Here is a 19,331-nt window from a genome sequence, read left to right on the forward strand (position 1 = left end):
ACTAAAGTTCTTAACAAAAACTATATGGATGAACGAAAACCCATCCATTACGGGACTCGAACCCGCAACCTTTCCTTCTGACGCATAGGAGAGGAATGCGCTACCATTGCGCCAAATGGACATATAGTCTATAAATGGCTTTTTTATAGCAAATTAATGTATCAAAAGTTAATTTTTGTTAATTATCAATTATCTTTCCTATAAGCACCATGCCTCTCAAAGCACTAAACTTTAATATTATACGAGAATGTTCGACATCAAAAGCAAGAGCAGGTCTTCTTACATTGCCTCATGGGAATGTTGAGACGCCCGTATTTATGCCGGTTGGTAAATATCATTCACTTAAAATATTTTTGATAACTTTGCAGCTACACAAGTTAAATATTCCACCATTTATATATTTAGCTAAGCTTTGTAGGCAACATTAAAAGGTATAACATCTAAACAATTAGAACGTCTTGGCTGTCGTCTTATACTCAACAATACATACCATCTTGGTCTTCGTCCAGGACAATTTATTCTTGATGCAATTGGCGGAGCTCACATATTTCAGCAATGGCCTCATAATTTATTGACAGATAGTGGAGGGTATTATCGATTTCTAAATCCTAATACTCAACTAATGCTAATAAGCTTTCAAATGATTTCACTTCTAAAGTTATCTCGCGTTACTGAAGAAGGCGTTGAATTCCATAGTCCTTATGATGGATCTCTTATGCTTCTTACGCCAGAGCATTCCATCTCATTACAAAATAGTATCGGTTCCGATATTATGATGCAATTAGATGACGTTGTCCATTCCCTTGCCCCTTTGGAAAGAATTGAAGAAGCAATGTGGAGAAGTATACGCTGGCTTGATCGCTGCATCGCAGCAAACAAGAATCCGGAAAAACAGAGTCTTTATGCAATTATTCAAGGAGGACTTAATGAAAAATTAAGAACAATATGTTGTCTAGAGATGATAAAAAGAGAAACACCTGGAATAGCTATAGGTGGACTAAGTGGAGGAGAAGAAAAATCCAAAACATTTAAAATAGTTTCTGTTTGTACAGATTTGTTACCTTCGAATAAACCAAGATATCTCATGGGTGTTGTAAAAAACAACCTAGAAAAAAATATCAATTAATTTATTTAGGGGTATACAGAAGATATCGTCGTTAGTGTTGCGTTAGGAATTGACCAATTTGATTGTGTATATCCTACACGAACAGCAGTAAGTATTAAATATCTGCTTTTTCTTTTTTAATCTTCTAGCGTTTTGGTAATGCCCTTACACCATATGGTGTTTTGAATCTTCGTAATCAACGTTTTTCGAAGGATTATAATCCTATCGACAAAGATTGCAAATGCCCTTGCTGTAAACCAGGGGAATGGGGAATAACAAGAACGTATATTCATCATATAGTATGTAAAGAGACAGGTAAAATATCACTATTATTATATTTTCATCCAATGAAGTTAGTTGCTGCACATTTATTAACAATTCACAATATTCATTATCAATTAAACCTAATGAAAGAAATAAGAAATGCAATTATTCATGACAAATTTCCTGTCTTTGTCAAAAAAACATTTGATCAGTTATATTCCGAAAAAAATTATCCCAAATGGGCTGTCGAGTCTTTAAATACTGTGAATATAAATCTTCTAGAATAAATTATAGATTCCCCTAAAATTTCAAAGTCATAAATTATAACTCAAAATGATCAACTATCAAAAATAATTATATTAGAAAAAAATTTTAACTATATACAAGCTTCAGATATAACAATAACATATCTATATACTTTATTAACAAACAATTCAGCTTCTTCGTCCATAGCCATCTCCAACTCCTTTGCGAGTTCTTCAGCACTACCCTTTTTTCGTAAATGATCTAAAATAAACTTGATCAGATCATCTTCTTGAACACCAACATATTCGACAATCTTTTTTGTAATAAATGGTTGAATTTTTTCCTCAATAATAGACTAATGTTATATTAATAATATCTCAACTATAAAAACAAAATAACTTACTTCAGTTAATCGGTCCCATTTAATAGACCAACTCCATAACCCCTCTTTTTCAGAGGGAACGGATGCAACAATTTCTTTAATTCTCCTAATTTTAGATTCATCATCCTCAGCAGCTTCGGTATCATCATATTCTAGAGGCAATAATACAGGTTTTTTGTTTCCAGTATAATGATCATCATCATCTTCAAGAAGTTTTTCAACTTCTGAAACAACTCTTTTTGGAACATCTGTTTGTTTCTTCGCAGAACCAAGAGTAAGTCTAATAGGACCAATTCCTGAATCTTTACTAATTCCTGATTCAGCATGTTTATATTCTGCAGCCTGCTTTTTGGAAAGAAAATCAACGTTTGTACTAGCTTTGGATTTTTCTACTTCTTCACGTTCTTCTAAAGCTCGATCACGTGCATCCATTTCCATTTCTCTAGTACGAAATATTGCTCTATGTCGCAACCACGATGATCTATCTTTATAATATTCTTCTACACCTGCTTCAGCTTCTAAATCATCATTCCACTCAGCTAATCGACGAGACATAATTTCCCTATCTCTAGCCTCACGAAACGCTTCTTCTTTATCTCTATTCATTTCCCGCTCTAACGCAGATGTTCGTGATTTTTCTCTATTTAACCATCTTTTTTCTCTCTAAAACATATAAAAATTAAATTATAAAATAAAATAATATTACCTCTTGAAATGCAGCTTCCAGCTCTTTCTGTTTTCTATTTCTTCTTTCTTTCTCTATTTCTTCACATGTTCTTGTATCATCTAGTTCATCTTCATGACTCTGAACATAACCGTTACTTTCCTTTGATACAAATGTTATTGATTTTTGATAATCTTTCGACATCTGACCATAAAGGTCGTCAGAATAATTTGGAGGTTGAATATTATTATTTCTTGCTCTTTGACTAATGGAATTATTTGATTGAGAAGCAAATTTAGAGGAAACAAACAATCCAGACATTCTTTCGAGCTCTAATCTTCTCCTTTCCGTCTCTTCCTCCCTTTTTAACTTCTCATGTTCTCTTCTTTCAGATCTTTCTCTAAAGGAAGATATTTCACGAGCAACAGCCTCACGGTGCTCTACAGGTATATCTTCTAGTTCATCATCTACATTAAGTGTTACAGTAACCACCTTAGATGTATCTTTGCTTTCAGAAGCTTGTAAATCCCTAAAGCTATCTTCAGAAGATGTTTTTTTTGGATCTCGTTTATTAGGATCTTTAAAATCTTCAAGAACTTTAGTAAGATTGCTCTTAGCTTGCATAATAAGACTTCGATCTCGTTGCTAGAATAAATTAATAACAACTTATTAAAAATAATATATACTGGATTCTTGTTCTCCCTTGTCTCATTCCATTCATCTAAATATTCACGAGTTTTTTGATCAACTACCACCTTGCAAATCAACAAACAATATGATAAAAAAAATAATATAATTACCATAATTTTAGAACCTTCTCCATCTCCTTTAAGAGGAGGAATAACAAGATTTTCTAAAGCTATAATAGCCCTCTGTACATGTTCAGGATCATCATATTCTGCAAATCCAAAATTCCGAAGAGAGCCAGTCGCATTACTAGCTCTTTTCCATTCTTTCAACTTCGCAACAGACTCAAAAGCATTAATTTTAATCTTTTTTTTTTTCAAAAAAAATACTTTCAATATTTTATCAATCCAAAAGTCATCCAAATAATCAGGAATAGAACAAATAAATAACGTTCTAAGTTGTTGTTCTACAGTAGGTGGCTGTAAAAGACTCGGAGTATCACGAACAGCAGCAGTTCTCGATACAAGTACAGGAGCAGATGTGATTACAGCAGCCTGAGGCTTCATTTGATTAACATTTGTTCCAAAATGAATAACCGGTGCATTAAAGTCTATTTTCGATATATTTGTTGGAAGCCCATATCCTACAGACTGAGACTGTACAGCATTAGGAACATAACCAGGCGGCGCTTGCAAATTCTGCTGATAAGTCTGATATCCTTGATATCCATAGAGAGGATCTAAAAATTATAATTACATTTGCAATTCATCTATATATAATAAAGTTTACTTGTTCCATAAGGTCCTTGCGGTGGACAATACATAGTTTAATAAATATCACACTTAAGTATCCACAAAGAACTTCTTAATTGTCGTCAATACAATATTTTTTTTTATAGATTTTTCAAAATCATAAATTCAAGAGCTTAAATTCGATTTCCTTTTAATAAAAAAAATCCATAAAAAAACAGAAAAATATAATTTAAGAGCAAAATATTCCTCTGCAAAACAAATGGGATATGAAGATTATCAATCATTTTTCTCAAAATCTTTTAAATTACAAAGTTTCAAATTTTCTACAAGAAAAATTTATATTATGGAGAACAAAAATCTTAATAGGAAAATATCAAGGAAAAAAAATAAAACATCTATCTACAATTCCATTTAAATGCAGCAAAGAAACAAAAGATAAAAGCATATTATTTCCAGAGAAAGAAGTAAATGAATCATTTTATAATAATCACAATTCAAAAACCATTGAACCTATTTCATCATTAAAAAAAACATCCAGGCAATCATCAGCTTTCTTCAAGCCTCTTAATTCTTTAAAAGATAGCCATGATTTAAAAAATAAATATCAGAAATTGCCTATTTATAATCGAGCAGCATCTCGGGAAGTAAGAAATCAAGATATTGTTTCTTCATGGAGATCTTTAGATATTCTTCTGAAACAAAACAATGTACGACGTGATGAAAGAATGGGAAGGTTTTATGAGAAACCTACGAGAAAAAGAAACCGTTTACGCAGCGAACGCCATAGAAAACGTTTCAGAGCTAGTATACGTCGTTTGGTTTCTATTGTGAAAGAAATGAAACATAAAGGAATATAGACTTCAAAAACACTTAATTATATTCCTAAATAACATAATAATATATATTTGAAACACCACGAAACATTAAGATATGATATTTAACAACTTTAAGAACAAATTTCATTTATTTTTCAAGCATTTTCGATTTTTTAACATTAAAATGATATATAAAATTACATAAACATTTTTAAATTAAAAAAACAGTTATTAAACATACATCCTCAAACTCCGAAAAATATAATATAACACTGTAAAAGCATTTATCTAGCTCGTAAATCTTATTACTAACATATAGGTTCTATAAAATATCCAGGAATATCATTTATATAATTGAAAAGTATCTATTTTTTTGTATAACTTAATCTACAAAAAAACAGTGATATCTTACTGTAATTTAAAATTTCTACTTAGCATTTTCTTAAATATTTTTTACTTATTTAAATAATAAAGAAATTGAATAAAAACATATAACATTGATAAATCTATCAAATAATTATCATCTTATGTTAAAATATTGTTTTCACCTAAATTTAGAAGTTTATAATTAAAAATAGAAATATTAAATACAATAAATAATAATAATTATAGTCTACGTAAATCCTTTATTAAAGAGTTACGAAAATATAAGAAATTATTATAAATCACATAATAAATCAATAAAACAAATTTTAGATCCTAAATAAAAATAAAAATATATAAAATAATAGAATTTCAAAAAAAAATAGACCAAAAATGAAATAAAATACAAGTCAATAATATTTATAACTAATTATAAAAAAATACTTAATAAATTCATTAAAATTTATATAAAAGTTTATAAAAAATTGTAACAAATCCAAATAAAAACTACTATATAAAAATAAAATGCATGTATATCAAAAAGATATTTACTTGCTTTTATAAATATCCAATGAATCAAAAGTTTTAATTAGCTATACTTAAGAATTTTACAAATACTAGAAATGTTACACAAATAAACTTAAAATTATGTTTTACAATAATATATAGCAGCCTTTTTATATTTTTTGAATACCATTATTTATTTATATGTTATTAACGCATCAAAATACATTTTTACTATAATTCTCGCTTTTAAAATTCTATTTCTAATTTTCTAAAAACCCAAATATCTATTCTGTAAAATTCACACCCATCTTTCATACAGGCACATTCATAAGCGCAATCTAAAAATTTGCAATAAAGGTGATCTTAGAAGTTTTAAAATACAAATTTTTATTTAGAAGCATTAATAATAAAATATTTTTCTAGCCTTAAAAAACATAAAGTTCATATAAAGTTCGAAAATATAAACTAACTATTATGCCTCGATTTTCTAGAAGAAGTATATTAATTATAGGAATCTTATTCCATGTTATTTATCTTCGATCTATCTTTGATATCTATTTTACATCTCCATTAGTCCATGGGATGCAACAGTTCAAAGTTGAAAATCATATTCCAGCAAAGCGACTTTTTCTTATAGTTGGTTTGTTAGGTTTTTCATAATTTTCATACATAATATTATATAGGAGATGGTCTAAGAGCAGATAAATTATTCGAATCATATTTAAATCCGGAAACAAATATATATGAAACATACGCACCATTTTTACAATCAATTGTACTTAATAAAGGTTGTTTCGGAATATCTCATACTCGTGTTCCAACAGAATCTAGACCTGGACATGTCGCTATTATAGCAGGTTTCTATGAAGATGTAAGCGCAGTTACTAAAGGTATCAAAAATATGCATACTCTTATGAAGATTCTAATATGCTACACATAGGCTGGAAAACAAATCCTGTTAATTTTGACTCCGTTTTTAATCAATCCCAACATACATGGTCCTTCGGTTCACCAGATATTTTACCTATGTTTGCGTACGGTGCATCTGATATTTCAAGAGTTGAAACATTTATGTATGAAAAAGAAATGGAAGATTTTTCTAAAGGTCTTTTATTACTTACAACATATATCTATGCTTACAATGATTAAAGATTCTACTATTTTAGATACATGGGTTTTTGATAAAGTAATAGAATTATTTGAAAATGCTACTTCGAATTCAGCTATAAAGGAGGCACTATCGCAAGATAAAATAATTTTTTTTCTTCATTTACTTGGACTAGATACTACTGGACATTCATATCGTCCATATTCAAAAGAATACCTAAATAATATAAAAGTAGTGGATTCTGGAGTCAAAAAAATCGTGGAATTTATAGAGAATTATTACAATGACGGAAAAACAGCATGGATATTTACTTCTGATCATGGGATGAGTGATTTAGGAACACATGGAGATGGTCATCCAGATAATACTCGCACTCCTTTAATTGCCTGGGGCTCAGGGATAAATCCTCCAGATAAACTAAATGTTTCAGGCCACGATGAATTTTCTAAAAACTGGATCATTAGTTCTGTTAAACGTATGGATGTTCTTCAAGCAGACATTGCACCACTTATGGTATTTATTTAGTTTCATAAAAATTACAATAAAATGAGCAGGCTTATCTTGTTGGGCTAAATTTTCCTATGAACTCTGTTGGTCAACTACCTTTAGACTATTTATCATGCTCTCTTGATATTAAATCTCAGGTAGCTTTTACTAATGCACTAGAAGTAGCAGAACAATATAAAATAAAACATGGTAAAATTAAAACAATTCTACAAATTTGTATTTAATAAAATTTTAGAATATAAATCCTTAACAAAAATTGCGTTTAAACCATTTAAACACTTGAATAACAAAACACATAATTTAGATACTTATAAAAATCATATCAAGACTCTTATTGATGACCATAAATACAATGAAGCAATCAAAATTTGTAAAGAAATGATAAAAATATGCTTAGAAGGCTTACAATATCTACAAACGTATATTAAATTTGAAATTGATCACTAATTTCATTATTTTTTAGATACGATTCTCTATTTTTACGTTCAATTATTACATTGGGATATCTTGGATGGATAGTATTTATGTTTATTCAACTTATCAATATCTATATTCCAAAAGATACATATCAACCTAAAAGAACTATCTTTTCATCTTTATTTTTTTCATTTATTTTAATTGGTCTATTTATTATACTATACATAGAAAAATCGCCATTATTTTACTATGCATATATCATATTTCCTATTTTTTTTTGGGAACATATTTTTACTAACAGAAAAAATATTTACAAATGTTATGTACTTTTTTTCAAAAATATAAAAAAAACATACAAAAATACAATATTTTTTGTAAAATCGATGCTATATATCACCCTTTTGGAAACTATAGTAGGAGTATACTATATAATTTTACAATATTAACAACATCAGGTTATTGGATATTCTCAAAGGAAGGTTTTTACAGCATACTTCATATTAGTTTCATTTTGGCCTTTGACTCATGGAATTAAATTTATTCGAGATAATAAAATATTAATTTCTTTATGGATGTTAAATTCTTTTATAACCAGTACATTTACTTTATTTGATACAGTAAAAAAAGAAAGATTATCTTTAATGTATTCATTTTTTTAAAAAATAAGACTTTAATTATTTTAGTTTAATTGGAGGTTTTATTATGTTTCTATTTGGGACTATATATTTGATCTTTGGAGACTTATTATTAAAAAAATATAAAACTATGGTTAAAATGCCTCAAACTATCATCAGTCTTCAGGTATATATATATACATATATATATCAAATTATGTTAATGCCATTTTATAGCTAGGCTTGCTTATTCTTTCAATAGTAGTAACACATTTAAGCGTACTATCATTACAAGCTAAAAAAGGCCTACCATTTGGAAATCAGGTGGTCGGATGGCTAGTTTTAGGTATAAAAATCCCACATAAATTTTATTTAATATCTTATTAACTAAAGTCTTTTCTTTAATAATTCCATTTATAACGCTAATGAAGAAAAAGAACTATTATATTCATAATCTCGTTATAATTTTCTTAATGTTCTCACCTTCTTTTGTTATTCTCTCTGTTTCATATGAAAATATTTTCTATGTGTGTTTTTTTAGCACTTTGGCATTATGGGTTCAGATTGAGTATAAAATTAGACTGAAAATCGCACCTCGCGACAGAAATAGGGGATTGGAAAAGAATCAAGAACTTCTGTTTCACGAAAATCTAAGAACAGCATTATTTTATCTTTTTTTTATACAAGAGGCATTTTTTGGAACAGGAAACATTGCATCTATATCGTCTTTTACATTAGATTCAATTTATAGGTTAATCCCTATATTTAATCCGTTTTCTCAAGCAGCACTTTTACTATTTAAACTCTTAATTCCTTTTATAATTATATCAGCTAACTTAGGAATTCTTAACCAGAAATTAGGAATCCCTCCATCAACATTATTTATGATAGTCTTAAGTATATCAGATATTTTAACATTAAATTTTTTCTATCTTGTCAAAAATGAAGGAAGCTGGCTTGAGATAGGCTCTAGTATTTCTGCTTTTTGTATCGCAAATCTCCAAATATTATATGTAATTATTCTTGAAAAGGCATCAGACTTCCTAGTCGGAGATTCATACATTCCTATTGAAGAAATTTATTAGTCAAAAGGCAATCAATATAGCTATAGCAATTTTTAATTTAAATCAAGAATTATAATATTTCAAATAGAAATCATGAATAGACATTATAACATAGAATCCAACAGAAACTATTCAACGAAAGAATCTATATACATTTCTTAGAGAAATATATATTCCCAAAAAAAAACATTAATGTTTAATCACAAATCAATATTAATTGGACAAAATCATTCTAACGAATTCTACAGAAAATTCAATTATAAACGCAAATTATTTAATAGGACTTACCTCCATAATTTACAACACCATCCTTAGTATTAACATCCTTTAACAACTCATTGACTTCATCATCCGACAACTTCTCACCAAGATTCGTCAATACTAATTAAATTAGAAAAATCTAAAAATAAAAGATACTATTTATACTATATTTAAGCTCCCCAACACCTATAAATCCCGTAGAATCTTTATCAAATACTTGAAATCCACGAATAAAATCAGCGTGGTCGCTTACTGGGCGAAATCCGTTTGGCCTATTCAAAATACGAAGAAAGGTATCAAAAGTAACTATGAACGAATTTATATAAGAAAAACAAAGAAAAAAAATACCTTCATCCAAAATAGACTCTTCAATCTCTGAAACTTCTGATAACGTGGGGTTCTGACCAACTGCCCTTAAGAGATCCCCAATACATTCTTTCGAAACAGTACCTTTCCCATACTTGTCAAACAATGAAAATGCCTCTTTATAAGCAACATTTGATGAATCCTTTAAAAGTAAGCAACTATTCAAATATTCTTAATTTTTTACCATTTTTTTAAATAATATTCATCTCTGGCACGAAAACAAAAACAATATTTATTGCTATAGCAACAAAAAATCCAGATGATAGACTTTACATATATTGAACCTCAAGAACTTTGCTTAAAACTTAAAAATACAGAAAATAAAGCAAAGGATATAATCATTGTAGATGTAAGAGAAGATGATTTTATTGGTGGACATATTAAAGGCGCATTACATATCCCCTCGTACAAACTATCATCACATATTTTAAATCTTGTTGAAGAAACAAAAAAGGCAAAAGAAATTATATTTTACTGTTCCTTTTCTCAACAGAGGTTCTATTTATTTGTATAAAACAAACAATAATATTTATAAAATGTAGAGGACCAGCAGGAGCAAGATTATTCTTAGTAGAACAACAAAAAATACATAATATAAAAGGCATACAAGAAAAAACGATTTTTCCAGTACCTTATTATTATTTCTACGAAAAATCTTACCATTATTTAGAAAGTATATGTCCTCCGAGGCGGTTTCGTTGAATGGCAGAAGAAATATGGTAATGATGAAAAATTAACAGATAAATATAATAAAGAATTATGGGAAAAAAAATTCTGGATATAATTCGTATAATAGCCCAAAAAATATTCTAAAACACTTACAAAAATCGAAAACGACAAAATAAATAAGTAAAAAAGAAAATGAAATAACTAAAACCTGCTCAACACATATCAATTGACAGTCCTAATCAACAAATTTGCATTTACCCTTTTCTCCCTAGAGTATGTTTCAGATATTTAATCAATATTTACTCCACTACACTTTCTAAACCCTCACTAATCATATTATTATTACAGCTATCAATTACATTTGATCCATGATAGCTCCAATCTTGAAACTTCCGCTGAATTGTTTCCGATAAATGTGAATCATCAGCAACAGAATCAATAGGAGTTTCATTTGTAAACTCTTGATCAAAATTGCTTGTATCAGCAACATTTTCCACATTCGGTTTAAAAGGAGGCTGTATCTTTTTTGCATATAATTTTTTCCAATCAATACTTGAAAAAAAAGGATGAGATTTAATTTCTGCCGCACCCAAATTCCCCAATCTCTTTTCAGGATTACGTGTTAAGAGTCCAGCCAATAAGCTTCTTGCTTCCTTGTCAATATCATCTGGAAACCGCAAAGGATCTTGCAAGATTCTACGATACATTTCATTTGTATTTTCATTATAAAATGGAGGAAGCCCAGTAAGCATTTCATATAAAAGAACACCCAATGTCCACCAATCTACTGCCTTAGTGTATCCTTGGCCCAATAAAAGCTCGGGTGCCAAATATTCTGGAGTACCACAAAATGCTTAAAAAATTTAGCATTATTCAACCGAAATATATAAAAATACTATTTGTTTTTTCGGATTCAGCGATATTTAATTTACATAAACCAAAATCACATAAAGCAATGTGACCTATGTAATCTAATAAAATATTTTCGGGCTTTAAATCACTAAAAAATATTGAATTTCAATATATAAAATAATAATTTCTTACCGATAAATCACATTAAAACTATGTAAACATTCCAATGCGCAAAGTAGTTCAGCAGCATAAAACCTAGAACGCTCAAGATCAAAGCGTCCTTCACGCTGAAGATGATAAAAGAGCTCGCCACCATTAACAAAAGCTAAAACCAAATATAGTTTTTCAGGCGACTGAAATGAAAATTTTAAAGGAACAATAAAAGGATTGTTGATCTGAGCAAGAACTGTACGTTCAGCCAAAGTATGATTTACCTCTGATCGCGAAACAATATGCGCCTTTCTAATCGTTTTAAGAGCATATATACATGATGTATCCTAAGCAAGAATTAAAGGAAATCATTGAAAATAAAAAATTCACAATTTTTCGAACTTGCATTACCTTTTCAAAAATCAATAAATCATTATATTAAATAATAAACATACTTTCCCAAATGATCCTCTACCTACAACCTTAAGTAATTTAAACGAATCTATTGTAATAGGAGAACTCTAGCAAAATATTACAAAAAAATAATACTAATATTCCAGCAAAAGATCAAACCTTATTTGACTTGTAAGAAATTTGTAACCGTATTTGCCCAGTTCCACCATGCATAGACAGCCACTCATCCTTAAATGGCTATTTTAAAAGAGAATAAGAATGAAAAAAAAAACAGAAGAATAAACCTACAATTTCAGAAAAATTAGGAATAAATTTTATTCCGCCCAAATATATATGATTCCCGGAACCATGTCCTTTTTGTATTTGACCTAAACGTAAATAACACTGAATAGAAAGCTGGGAAGGCTTCAAAACATCACTACGAAATTAAATATTAAACACATGGAAAAGTTTCAATTATATAGATTTAACTCTTACAAATTTACTTTATATTCCCATCGAGGATGACATATCGTACTAGATCCATCCAAAGCGTCAACCAAAACTTGATTCTTATCAAATTCAAGAACAAGATATGGAAAAAATAAAGAACGGTCCTGCGATCCTTTTTTCTCATTAACTGTATAATGTCTTTCTGCAGAAGATGATTCCGGTGAAGAAATACCAGGAGGAAGACTTAAGTTTACTGCTTCCACAACTGTTACAGAAAGAATCCCAGGTCTAACTACATATTCTTCATCCTGCAAAGGCTTCTGCGCAATCGTATTATCTGAGTTCATAGATCCTAATGATTCTCGATTAGATGAAATTCCCTGAGTTGAATTTCTAAATTCTACCACAAAAATTATTAATCACTATATTATATAATCATAATTCTTAACCTCTTACTTTTTGACAGCTTCCAAGACATCTATTTATTGATACAAGCTCTTTTCCATGTATTTATAAAAGCCAAAATTTGTCCCGAGATCGTACAAACTTAAGTCACGAGCAAAAAAATTAAAATATATTATTATAAAAAATACAAAAACATTAAAACACAACCAAACATTTCATTATAAAGCACCATCTTTCCGAAGCACAGTAGAAGAAGTCCATGGTTCATCAGTAAGAGATGTAAGCCCCGATTTAGGCTCACAACTTTTACGACCAGATTGTGGACCATGTTTTGGGAATTTACCCGCTCTTATCATTTTTAGAATCTCAATACAAGTATTAGGATCAAGATCTTCCTTTTTTCTTAATTAGTAGATACAAAAAAATCAATATAATACATACATAATAATTATCGCCGACAGTAAAAAGAGGAGCATTAACACATGCCTTTAAAAATTAAAAAAAAAAAACAAATAAATAAAAATAACGCTTGCCCCTGCACATTCCATTTCCATAAGTGTAAATTTGCCGTCAGATGTAGTACCGCCAGGTGAAACTCCTAAATAATCTTGTACAGCTTTTAGAATTTGATCTGATCCGCAAAGCTGACATGGTGTTGTTGTACAAACCTGCACTAAAGTTCCTACGGGTTGACGATTATACTAGAAACATGAATATTTTTAAATAAATCGATATAATATACCATTGTATAAAAGGTTGCTATTTCGTAAACACGCATTTTTGGAATATTTAAAAGCTTCGCAACATAATCCATAATACTTGAAATATTTTAAAAACTAATCAAAAGAAAAAATTCTTACCTAATACTAGTATAGCCTAATTGACGTTGTCCTAAATCAAGAAGCGGCATAACAGCAGCTTTTTTCCTAATAAATTCATCAATATAAACAAATAAATATAAATAGATAGAACCATTCACTAGGATATCTATTAATTATTTCCTTGGAACGCTTCAAATTCTCTGGAGTAAATTCGAATGGGATATCCTAAAGGTATAATATTAATTTAGCCAAAAAATCAGCAGTTTTAAGAATCTTGTTCATACAGGATTATTCTCTGGAGTATTTATATGATCTTTGAAAAATTTAAATCAAACTATCTAATTCCTAACACGTCTTACTTACTAAAAGATATACGACTTTGTATAATATTATTATGAAAAAAACAAGATCTTGGTTTATATAAAAGATATCTCATGCAGCTTTTCAAAACATTCTTATTAGGAGAAAGAGAGCGAGATGAATTTAAAGTAACATCTTTTGTAAGAAAAAATCGTTTTATCATTTTTTATATGTTTCAAGTTCCAAACCTCGTCGACTATTAAAAACTCAATCAAAATCAAAATATTATTTGTTCATTCAAAGACCTTATTATATTATTTTAAAACTTAAAATATTTTATATCTTACTATTCAATTTTGTTTTTTTTATTAAAATAAATATATTAATTTTATATTTAAAAAAAAACGAACATTTAGTATTCATACAATAAGACTAAAAATAAATAAAGTATAATATCATTAAGAAATATAGAAATAACATATTAATTATATGGCTTTTATTGGGAATCCGAATAGGTTAAATTAATTTATTATCAAAACTATAAGCTTTTGAAAAAAATATTTTTTTAAAATTATCTTTTTAGAAGTCATTTAAATTTTCTATAGATTTAATCATTTTTCTAAGGAACAGATAATATTTAAAATCAAGGCATGCCCTTAAATAAATATCATTGTGATATTTGTGCTCTGGATATTTCTCGAATTACACATATTCGGTGCGCAAAATGTAATGACTTTGACCTTTGTATACCATGTTTTGCATCAGGTTCTGAAATAGGCACTCATAAATCTGATCATTCGTACAGAGTTATTGAGCAGCCTTCATTTCCTATTTTCGATAAAGACTGGGGAGCCGATGAAGAATTAATGCTTATAGAAGGTCTTGACAGCTATGGACTTGGCAATTGGCAGGATGTCGCTGATTATCTCGGAAATGGAAGGTCCAAAGAAGAATGCGAAAAGCATTATCATGATATATATATATCTAGTCCTTCTTTTCCCTACGCGGTATTTTTTTATTAATTTCTAAACAAAATGTAACTTTCTATAAGAAACGTTTACCCTTTGATATTGATCGTGAAGAATTTCAAAAACGTAGAAAAGAAAGAATTGGAAAATTTTCTACAACAGACAGACTTGTTCCTCCACAAAAACAAAAGCCGGTAGTTTCTACTCCATCTTGTCATGAAATACAAGGATATATGCCGGGTCGACTTGAATTTGAGACAGAATATGAAAATGATGCAGAACTTACAATCAAAGACATAAATTTTGACGAAGATATTTCAGAAAATGCAGAAGATGTTATAGAATTAAAATTAACAATATTGGATATATATAATTCTAAATTGGATAAACGTGCAGAAAGAAAGAAAGTCATATTTGAGCATGGGCTTTTAGATTATAGGAAAAAATTAGCTAATGAAAAGAAAAGAACTAAAGATGAAAGAGAACTTATTAATAAAACCAAAGCCTTTGCTAGGTTACAAAATTCTAGAGATTATGATGCATTTGTGGAAGGGTTATTAAGTAAATATCCTTTTAAAGTTACCAAAAACTTTTTTTATAAAATATAGATGAATTAAAAATTCGAAGAAAAATTGCAGAACTGCAAAAATGGAGACAAAACGGCTTTACTACACTAGAACAGGGTCAGAAATATGAACGCGATAGATCCCAGAAGGTAACAAAATACATTATTTTAATATTTAAATTTAATTTAAATCAGCAACTAACAATGAAAAATCCACTATCTTTAATGGCTTCTGATCGATATATTTCACGTCATACAAAAAACTTAACAGGGAAGCTTCCGCAATCTGTTTCTCAAGAGGAATACATTTCTTTTAATCAAACAAAAGATTCCATTTCCAAACCTTTAAGAAAACCAATCATCTCTAATATATCATCAGCATCAGGGCTGCATCTACTTACACTTGCAGAACAAACACTTTGTAATCAGCTACACATTTTACCGAAACCATATCTTGTTATTAAAGATATTATTTTCCGAAAACTCATAAAAACAGGATGGCAGTTAAAAAAAAGACAAGCTCGTGAGTTGATAAAAATCGATATAAGTAAAACTTCAAGAATTGTGGATTTTATGATTAGTCAAGGATGGATTAAAAATAAAGATTCTACATAGAGAAATACATGATATTTGTTTTTTGTATATATCATTCATAAATCTAATATCTTATACCATTTGCGTATATTTTTAATAATATTTTTGATTTAAGCTCTTCATCTGGAACAAATATTTTATATTTTAATATATAATTCCAAATGTATATTTATCTAATATGAAAGAAGTTTCTCTCAAGGATTTTAACAGTTACTTTTGCATATGTGGTGAATATTCTTTATCCATTTCTACTGATCTCAAAAACCTTCCAAAAAGACAATACGATAATGCTTTAATAGTTAACAAAACAAAACATACTTTTCGAATAACATTTATAAAGCAACCAGAACCATTAATATTAGAAAGGTAAAATAACTATCATAAAAAAATCTTTACATACATTTATAACATAATTTTTTTTACAGAGAAAATGGTTATGAAAAACGCTGGATGTATACTTGTCGTAGATGTGAGCTATGGTTAGCCTACGAATTACAAGGCGTAGAAACAGCCAAGAATGTATAAACCTTATTTACTAAAGGACACTACTTAATTAATATTTAGTATTTATACATAATATCCAAGGCTTTAATATCAGAGCCTTTTGCAATTTCCTAAATACTAAATATTTAAATACAAAACACATCAACAAAAAATTCTATTAATCAAACATTATTTTTAAAGACATTTAAATAACATTTTAAGAATTTCTTGATAATATAATCTATTTTTTCCTTTTTTATAAATCATTATATAAAAAAAAGATATTTGATTTAATAAAAAGAAGTATTTCTAAACAAAAAAAAATCATGATCTACAAAATAATTTCATAAGCTATACGTATTTTTATTTCCTTGAAATTTGCGTTGGACTGCTTTTCTCGGAAACTCTTACGATAGGAACCTTTGCAACTTCACCTTAAGACTATTAAAGTTGTACTTTTTTAAAAAATAAAAAAAAAACAAACTATATTCAAACAATCTTAACACAGTATTCCTAAAGATTCAAAAATAATATGGTAAGAACTTTGATATGGAATTAAAAAAAAACTATCAACTATTTTACATTAAAGAAAAAGTTTTAATATGAAAATGATAAATTTTGAAACAATTATCTTCTTATTGAATATAAATAGGTTACGTAAGCGTACTTTACTTTTGATTATAGTTTTTCTTAAATTCTATTAACTCTTATTTGAACAAGTATTAATTTTTTTTATAGGGTCGTGTTAGAACTAAAACTGTTAAACGTGCTTCACGAGTAATTATTGAAAAAGTAGAGATAGGAATTTTGGGTATAGCTTTTAACGGCTTTAGTATTATCCTCGGCTAACTCGTGATTTTCATACAAATAAGAAAGTTTGTGATGAAGTAGCTATTATCGCTTCAAAAAAATTAAGAAATAAAATTGCGGGATATACAACACATTTGATGAAAAGAATACAAAAAGGGCCAGTCTGTGGGATTAGTTTCAAACTTCAAGAAGAGGAAAGAGAAAGAAAAGATCAATATGTTCCAGAGATATCTGCTCTTAGTACGAATGTTACAGCACTTGAAGTAGATATTGACACTAAGGTGACATTTTTATACTTAATTTATTGAACTGCTTTTTACTTTATAAAGAATATGTTAAAGGCAATAGGCTATGATTCCGTTGCGGTCACTGTAAATACATCACTAGCAGGTGCAGTTGAACAACAAACATTTAGAAACCAAAGGCGTCCTTAAATTTAAACAGAAAGGAAAAAATATATGCAAAATTTATTTATATAAACATATTGTCTTTTTACATTCTGAATTTCCATTATCTATATTTCGAATAATCAGCTAGCCAATTATATAAAGCATCAAACCTATTATCATTTATATTTTTTAATTCAATATGCACCTACATCATCCAGTAATTCCCTTCCACGTTTTTTAACATCTAATGCTCGTAAACGTAAACTTTCTTCTCGCTGAATAAGTTTTTCAGCATGTACATCAATCATATTTTGTACTTCAAATAGAAGCTCCTCTTTTCGCCTAATTTTATCAGTTTTATCATAAAGCAATTGAAAGATAGCACTTCCGCAGCAAAATAACTTTTTCAATTAATTGAAAACCTCTTTTCGATATTTCTAAGCCTTTATCTTCCCATTCTTTGATAGTTAACATAGCATAAGCTCTTTCTTGTTCAGAAAAATCATCAGGAAGTGATGGCGGAGGAAATTTATCTCCTTTAGGATATACTGAGAGTGAAATATAAGATTCCTCAGCTAATGATGGAGGATCCTTCTGAGAAGCTTGAATATCAGAAGAGCTATCATCTGCAGTTACGTCTAACGATACATGATTGCAAGACTCTTCCTGTACAATTTCTTCATTTTTTTGTAAACAATAAGATTCATCAACAGAAACTTCCGATGCTTCTTTATTGTTAATTTCCTCTTTCTCATCATACAATTGATTATGATCCACATGTTTCTCTTCTATATCTATCTTAATATATGTCTTATATAGAGAAATGACAATTAACCACGTAATTCCTGTTCTAAAGATAAAATTTCGTCTTTTTTATTAGATATATCCTTTTCCTTAACTTCAATATTAACATCTTTAGTTGTGAAAACAGCGTCTCTTTTCCATTCAGTTTGCTGGATTGATGAAAGAACATCAGCTTGTTTTTCGTCACAAACTGTATGCGCCTGCTTCTCAAAAGAATCTGTAGAATCTAATGATTTTTCATCTGATAAACTTTGTATACTTGTTTCTGACCCATTTATACTCGTATCTACAAATTTATCACTATGATCATCTAATACTATAGAAAGTTCATTTTGGCATATAGAAGAGCCGACATTCGAAGTACCAGAAGGGTCTTTAAATACATCATTTGTTTCTGATTCATCCAAATCCACTATAGAAGTTTTTGCCATAGTCAAAGATGTTCCATACCTTCCCAAATAAGATTTACGCGGAAACCGAGGGAAATATGAGGGAATACTAGAAGAATTCTGTTGAGCGCGCACTGGCTCTATACGTGTTGTATCATTAGATCTTCTTGGCATCTTAATCTTTTATTGTTCGATATCGGTCAGATCCTTGTATTAAAAATCTA

The 19,331-nt window shown here is 28.9% G+C and overlaps 12 protein-coding genes and 1 non-coding gene across 13 annotated transcripts; 7 read left to right on the forward strand and 6 right to left on the reverse strand.

Annotated features, from left to right (window-relative positions):
• Positions 1 to 41: 41 nt before the first annotated feature.
• On the reverse strand, positions 42 to 121 carry PNEG_05051. The gene has a single exon. It is a non-coding gene; the product is annotated as a tRNA-Arg (tRNA).
• A 79-nt stretch (positions 122 to 200) lies between these two features.
• Positions 201 to 1,656, forward strand: PNEG_03569 (queuine tRNA-ribosyltransferase; the record flags this gene model as incomplete). The annotated part of the gene is made up of 6 exons (XM_007877470.1): positions 201 to 376; positions 419 to 588; positions 634 to 1,093; positions 1,136 to 1,213; positions 1,255 to 1,420; positions 1,463 to 1,656. Exons 3-6 carry the CDS (start codon positions 641 to 643, stop codon positions 1,654 to 1,656), a joined length of 891 nt encoding a protein of 296 aa, XP_007875661.1. The 5' UTR covers positions 201 to 376; positions 419 to 588; positions 634 to 640.
• An 89-nt stretch (positions 1,657 to 1,745) lies between these two features.
• Positions 1,746 to 4,128, reverse strand: PNEG_03570 (hypothetical protein; the record flags this gene model as incomplete). The annotated part of the gene is made up of 7 exons (XM_007877472.1): positions 4,078 to 4,128; positions 3,678 to 4,027; positions 3,462 to 3,632; positions 3,348 to 3,416; positions 2,704 to 3,306; positions 2,019 to 2,660; positions 1,746 to 1,970 (listed from the first exon to the last, which is right to left on the reverse strand). Exons 1-7 carry the CDS (start codon positions 4,109 to 4,111, stop codon positions 1,746 to 1,748), a joined length of 2,094 nt encoding a protein of 697 aa, XP_007875663.1. The 5' UTR covers positions 4,112 to 4,128.
• A 101-nt stretch (positions 4,129 to 4,229) lies between these two features.
• Positions 4,230 to 4,897, forward strand: PNEG_03571 (hypothetical protein; the record flags this gene model as incomplete). The annotated part of the gene is made up of 1 exon (XM_007877473.1): positions 4,230 to 4,897. Exon 1 carries the CDS (start codon positions 4,307 to 4,309, stop codon positions 4,895 to 4,897), a length of 591 nt encoding a protein of 196 aa, XP_007875664.1. The 5' UTR covers positions 4,230 to 4,306.
• A 1,302-nt stretch (positions 4,898 to 6,199) lies between these two features.
• Positions 6,200 to 9,456, forward strand: PNEG_03572 (hypothetical protein; the record flags this gene model as incomplete). Its single annotated transcript, XM_007877474.1, has 11 exons — positions 6,200 to 6,365; positions 6,409 to 6,615; positions 6,666 to 6,830; positions 6,877 to 7,346; positions 7,388 to 7,529; positions 7,576 to 7,759; positions 7,804 to 8,170; positions 8,213 to 8,400; positions 8,441 to 8,558; positions 8,609 to 8,717; positions 8,765 to 9,456. 11 exons carry the CDS (start codon positions 6,200 to 6,202, stop codon positions 9,454 to 9,456), a joined length of 2,808 nt encoding a protein of 935 aa, XP_007875665.1.
• PNEG_03573 (hypothetical protein) lies at positions 8,493 to 10,285 on the reverse strand. The gene is made up of 6 exons (XM_007877475.1): positions 10,247 to 10,285; positions 10,045 to 10,204; positions 9,862 to 10,002; positions 9,724 to 9,816; positions 8,855 to 9,677; positions 8,493 to 8,810 (listed from the first exon to the last, which is right to left on the reverse strand). Exons 1-5 carry the CDS (start codon positions 10,247 to 10,249, stop codon positions 9,649 to 9,651), a joined length of 426 nt encoding a protein of 141 aa, XP_007875666.1. The 5' UTR covers positions 10,250 to 10,285; the 3' UTR covers positions 8,493 to 8,810; positions 8,855 to 9,648.
• A 36-nt stretch (positions 10,286 to 10,321) lies between these two features.
• Positions 10,322 to 10,846, forward strand: PNEG_03574 (hypothetical protein; the record flags this gene model as incomplete). The annotated part of the gene is made up of 3 exons (XM_007877476.1): positions 10,322 to 10,557; positions 10,605 to 10,689; positions 10,733 to 10,846. 3 exons carry the CDS (start codon positions 10,322 to 10,324, stop codon positions 10,844 to 10,846), a joined length of 435 nt encoding a protein of 144 aa, XP_007875667.1.
• On the reverse strand, positions 10,820 to 13,075 carry PNEG_03575 (hypothetical protein). The gene is made up of 10 exons (XM_007877477.1): positions 13,036 to 13,075; positions 12,625 to 12,979; positions 12,436 to 12,565; positions 12,307 to 12,384; positions 12,189 to 12,254; positions 12,124 to 12,144; positions 11,776 to 12,080; positions 11,628 to 11,731; positions 10,990 to 11,584; positions 10,820 to 10,939 (listed from the first exon to the last, which is right to left on the reverse strand). The coding sequence occupies exons 1-9, from the start codon at positions 13,055 to 13,057 to the stop codon at positions 11,031 to 11,033; spliced, it is 1,635 nt and encodes a 544-aa protein (XP_007875668.1). The 5' UTR covers positions 13,058 to 13,075; the 3' UTR covers positions 10,820 to 10,939; positions 10,990 to 11,030.
• A 62-nt stretch (positions 13,076 to 13,137) lies between these two features.
• On the reverse strand, positions 13,138 to 14,404 carry PNEG_03576 (hypothetical protein). Its single transcript, XM_007877478.1, has 8 exons — positions 14,169 to 14,404; positions 14,090 to 14,118; positions 13,957 to 14,030; positions 13,845 to 13,910; positions 13,727 to 13,802; positions 13,518 to 13,685; positions 13,426 to 13,470; positions 13,138 to 13,379 (listed from the first exon to the last, which is right to left on the reverse strand). Exons 1-8 carry the CDS (start codon positions 14,326 to 14,328, stop codon positions 13,203 to 13,205), a joined length of 795 nt encoding a protein of 264 aa, XP_007875669.1. The 5' UTR covers positions 14,329 to 14,404; the 3' UTR covers positions 13,138 to 13,202.
• A 273-nt stretch (positions 14,405 to 14,677) lies between these two features.
• Positions 14,678 to 16,253, forward strand: PNEG_03577 (hypothetical protein; the record flags this gene model as incomplete). Its single annotated transcript, XM_007877479.1, has 4 exons — positions 14,678 to 15,112; positions 15,157 to 15,634; positions 15,682 to 15,788; positions 15,834 to 16,253. The coding sequence occupies exons 1-4, from the start codon at positions 14,756 to 14,758 to the stop codon at positions 16,251 to 16,253; spliced, it is 1,362 nt and encodes a 453-aa protein (XP_007875670.1). The 5' UTR covers positions 14,678 to 14,755.
• A 157-nt stretch (positions 16,254 to 16,410) lies between these two features.
• Positions 16,411 to 16,850, forward strand: PNEG_03578 (hypothetical protein; the record flags this gene model as incomplete). Its single annotated transcript, XM_007877480.1, has 3 exons — positions 16,411 to 16,598; positions 16,658 to 16,751; positions 16,797 to 16,850. The coding sequence occupies 3 exons, from the start codon at positions 16,411 to 16,413 to the stop codon at positions 16,848 to 16,850; spliced, it is 336 nt and encodes a 111-aa protein (XP_007875671.1).
• Positions 16,851 to 17,188: 338 nt separating this feature from the next.
• Positions 17,189 to 17,959, forward strand: PNEG_03579 (40S ribosomal protein S17; the record flags this gene model as incomplete). Its single annotated transcript, XM_007877481.1, has 4 exons — positions 17,189 to 17,250; positions 17,454 to 17,507; positions 17,549 to 17,806; positions 17,855 to 17,959. The coding sequence occupies exons 1-4, from the start codon at positions 17,248 to 17,250 to the stop codon at positions 17,957 to 17,959; spliced, it is 420 nt and encodes a 139-aa protein (XP_007875672.1). The 5' UTR covers positions 17,189 to 17,247.
• Positions 17,960 to 18,108: 149 nt separating this feature from the next.
• Positions 18,109 to 19,305, reverse strand: PNEG_03580 (hypothetical protein; the record flags this gene model as incomplete). The annotated part of the gene is made up of 3 exons (XM_007877482.1): positions 18,750 to 19,305; positions 18,300 to 18,702; positions 18,109 to 18,256 (listed from the first exon to the last, which is right to left on the reverse strand). Exons 1-3 carry the CDS (start codon positions 19,279 to 19,281, stop codon positions 18,109 to 18,111), a joined length of 1,083 nt encoding a protein of 360 aa, XP_007875673.1. The 5' UTR covers positions 19,282 to 19,305.
• Positions 19,306 to 19,331: the final 26 nt, after the last annotated feature.

Source organism: Pneumocystis murina (assembly GCF_000349005.2).
Source record: "Pneumocystis murina B123 chromosome Unknown supercont1.16, whole genome shotgun sequence".
Classification (NCBI taxonomy): Eukaryota; Fungi; Ascomycota; class Pneumocystomycetes; order Pneumocystales; family Pneumocystaceae; genus Pneumocystis; species Pneumocystis murina.

Excerpts from the sequence above, each read along its gene's own strand:
- PNEG_03576 (XM_007877478.1), bottom strand. The coding sequence starts at position 14,328 with ATGATAAAACGATTTTTTCTTACAAAAGATGTTACTTTAAATTCATCT. Across the intron at positions 13,686-13,726 it reads TAGCAACCTTTTATACAATG|TATAATCGTCAACCCGTAGG; the intron begins GTATATTATATC and ends TCATGTTTCTAG. Across the intron at positions 13,471-13,517 it reads TGGAAATGGAATGTGCAGGG|GCATGTGTTAATGCTCCTCT; the intron begins GCAAGCGTTATT and ends TAATTTTTAAAG.
- PNEG_03575 (XM_007877477.1), bottom strand. The coding sequence starts at position 13,057 with ATGTCTTGGAAGCTGTCAAAAA. Across the intron at positions 12,145-12,188 it reads GTAGAGGATCATTTGGGAAA|GTAATGCAAGTTCGAAAAAT; the intron begins GTATGTTTATTA and ends ATTTTTGAAAAG. Across the intron at positions 11,585-11,627 it reads TGAATCCGAAAAAACAAATA|CATTTTGTGGTACTCCAGAA; the intron begins GTATTTTTATAT and ends AAATTTTTTAAG.
- PNEG_03573 (XM_007877475.1), bottom strand. Across the intron at positions 10,003-10,044 it reads AGAGTCTATTTTGGATGAAG|TTACTTTTGATACCTTTCTT; the intron begins GTATTTTTTTTC and ends ATTCGTTCATAG. Across the intron at positions 9,817-9,861 it reads TGTTGGGGAGCTTAAATATA|TATTGACGAATCTTGGTGAG; the intron begins GTATAAATAGTA and ends TAATTTAATTAG.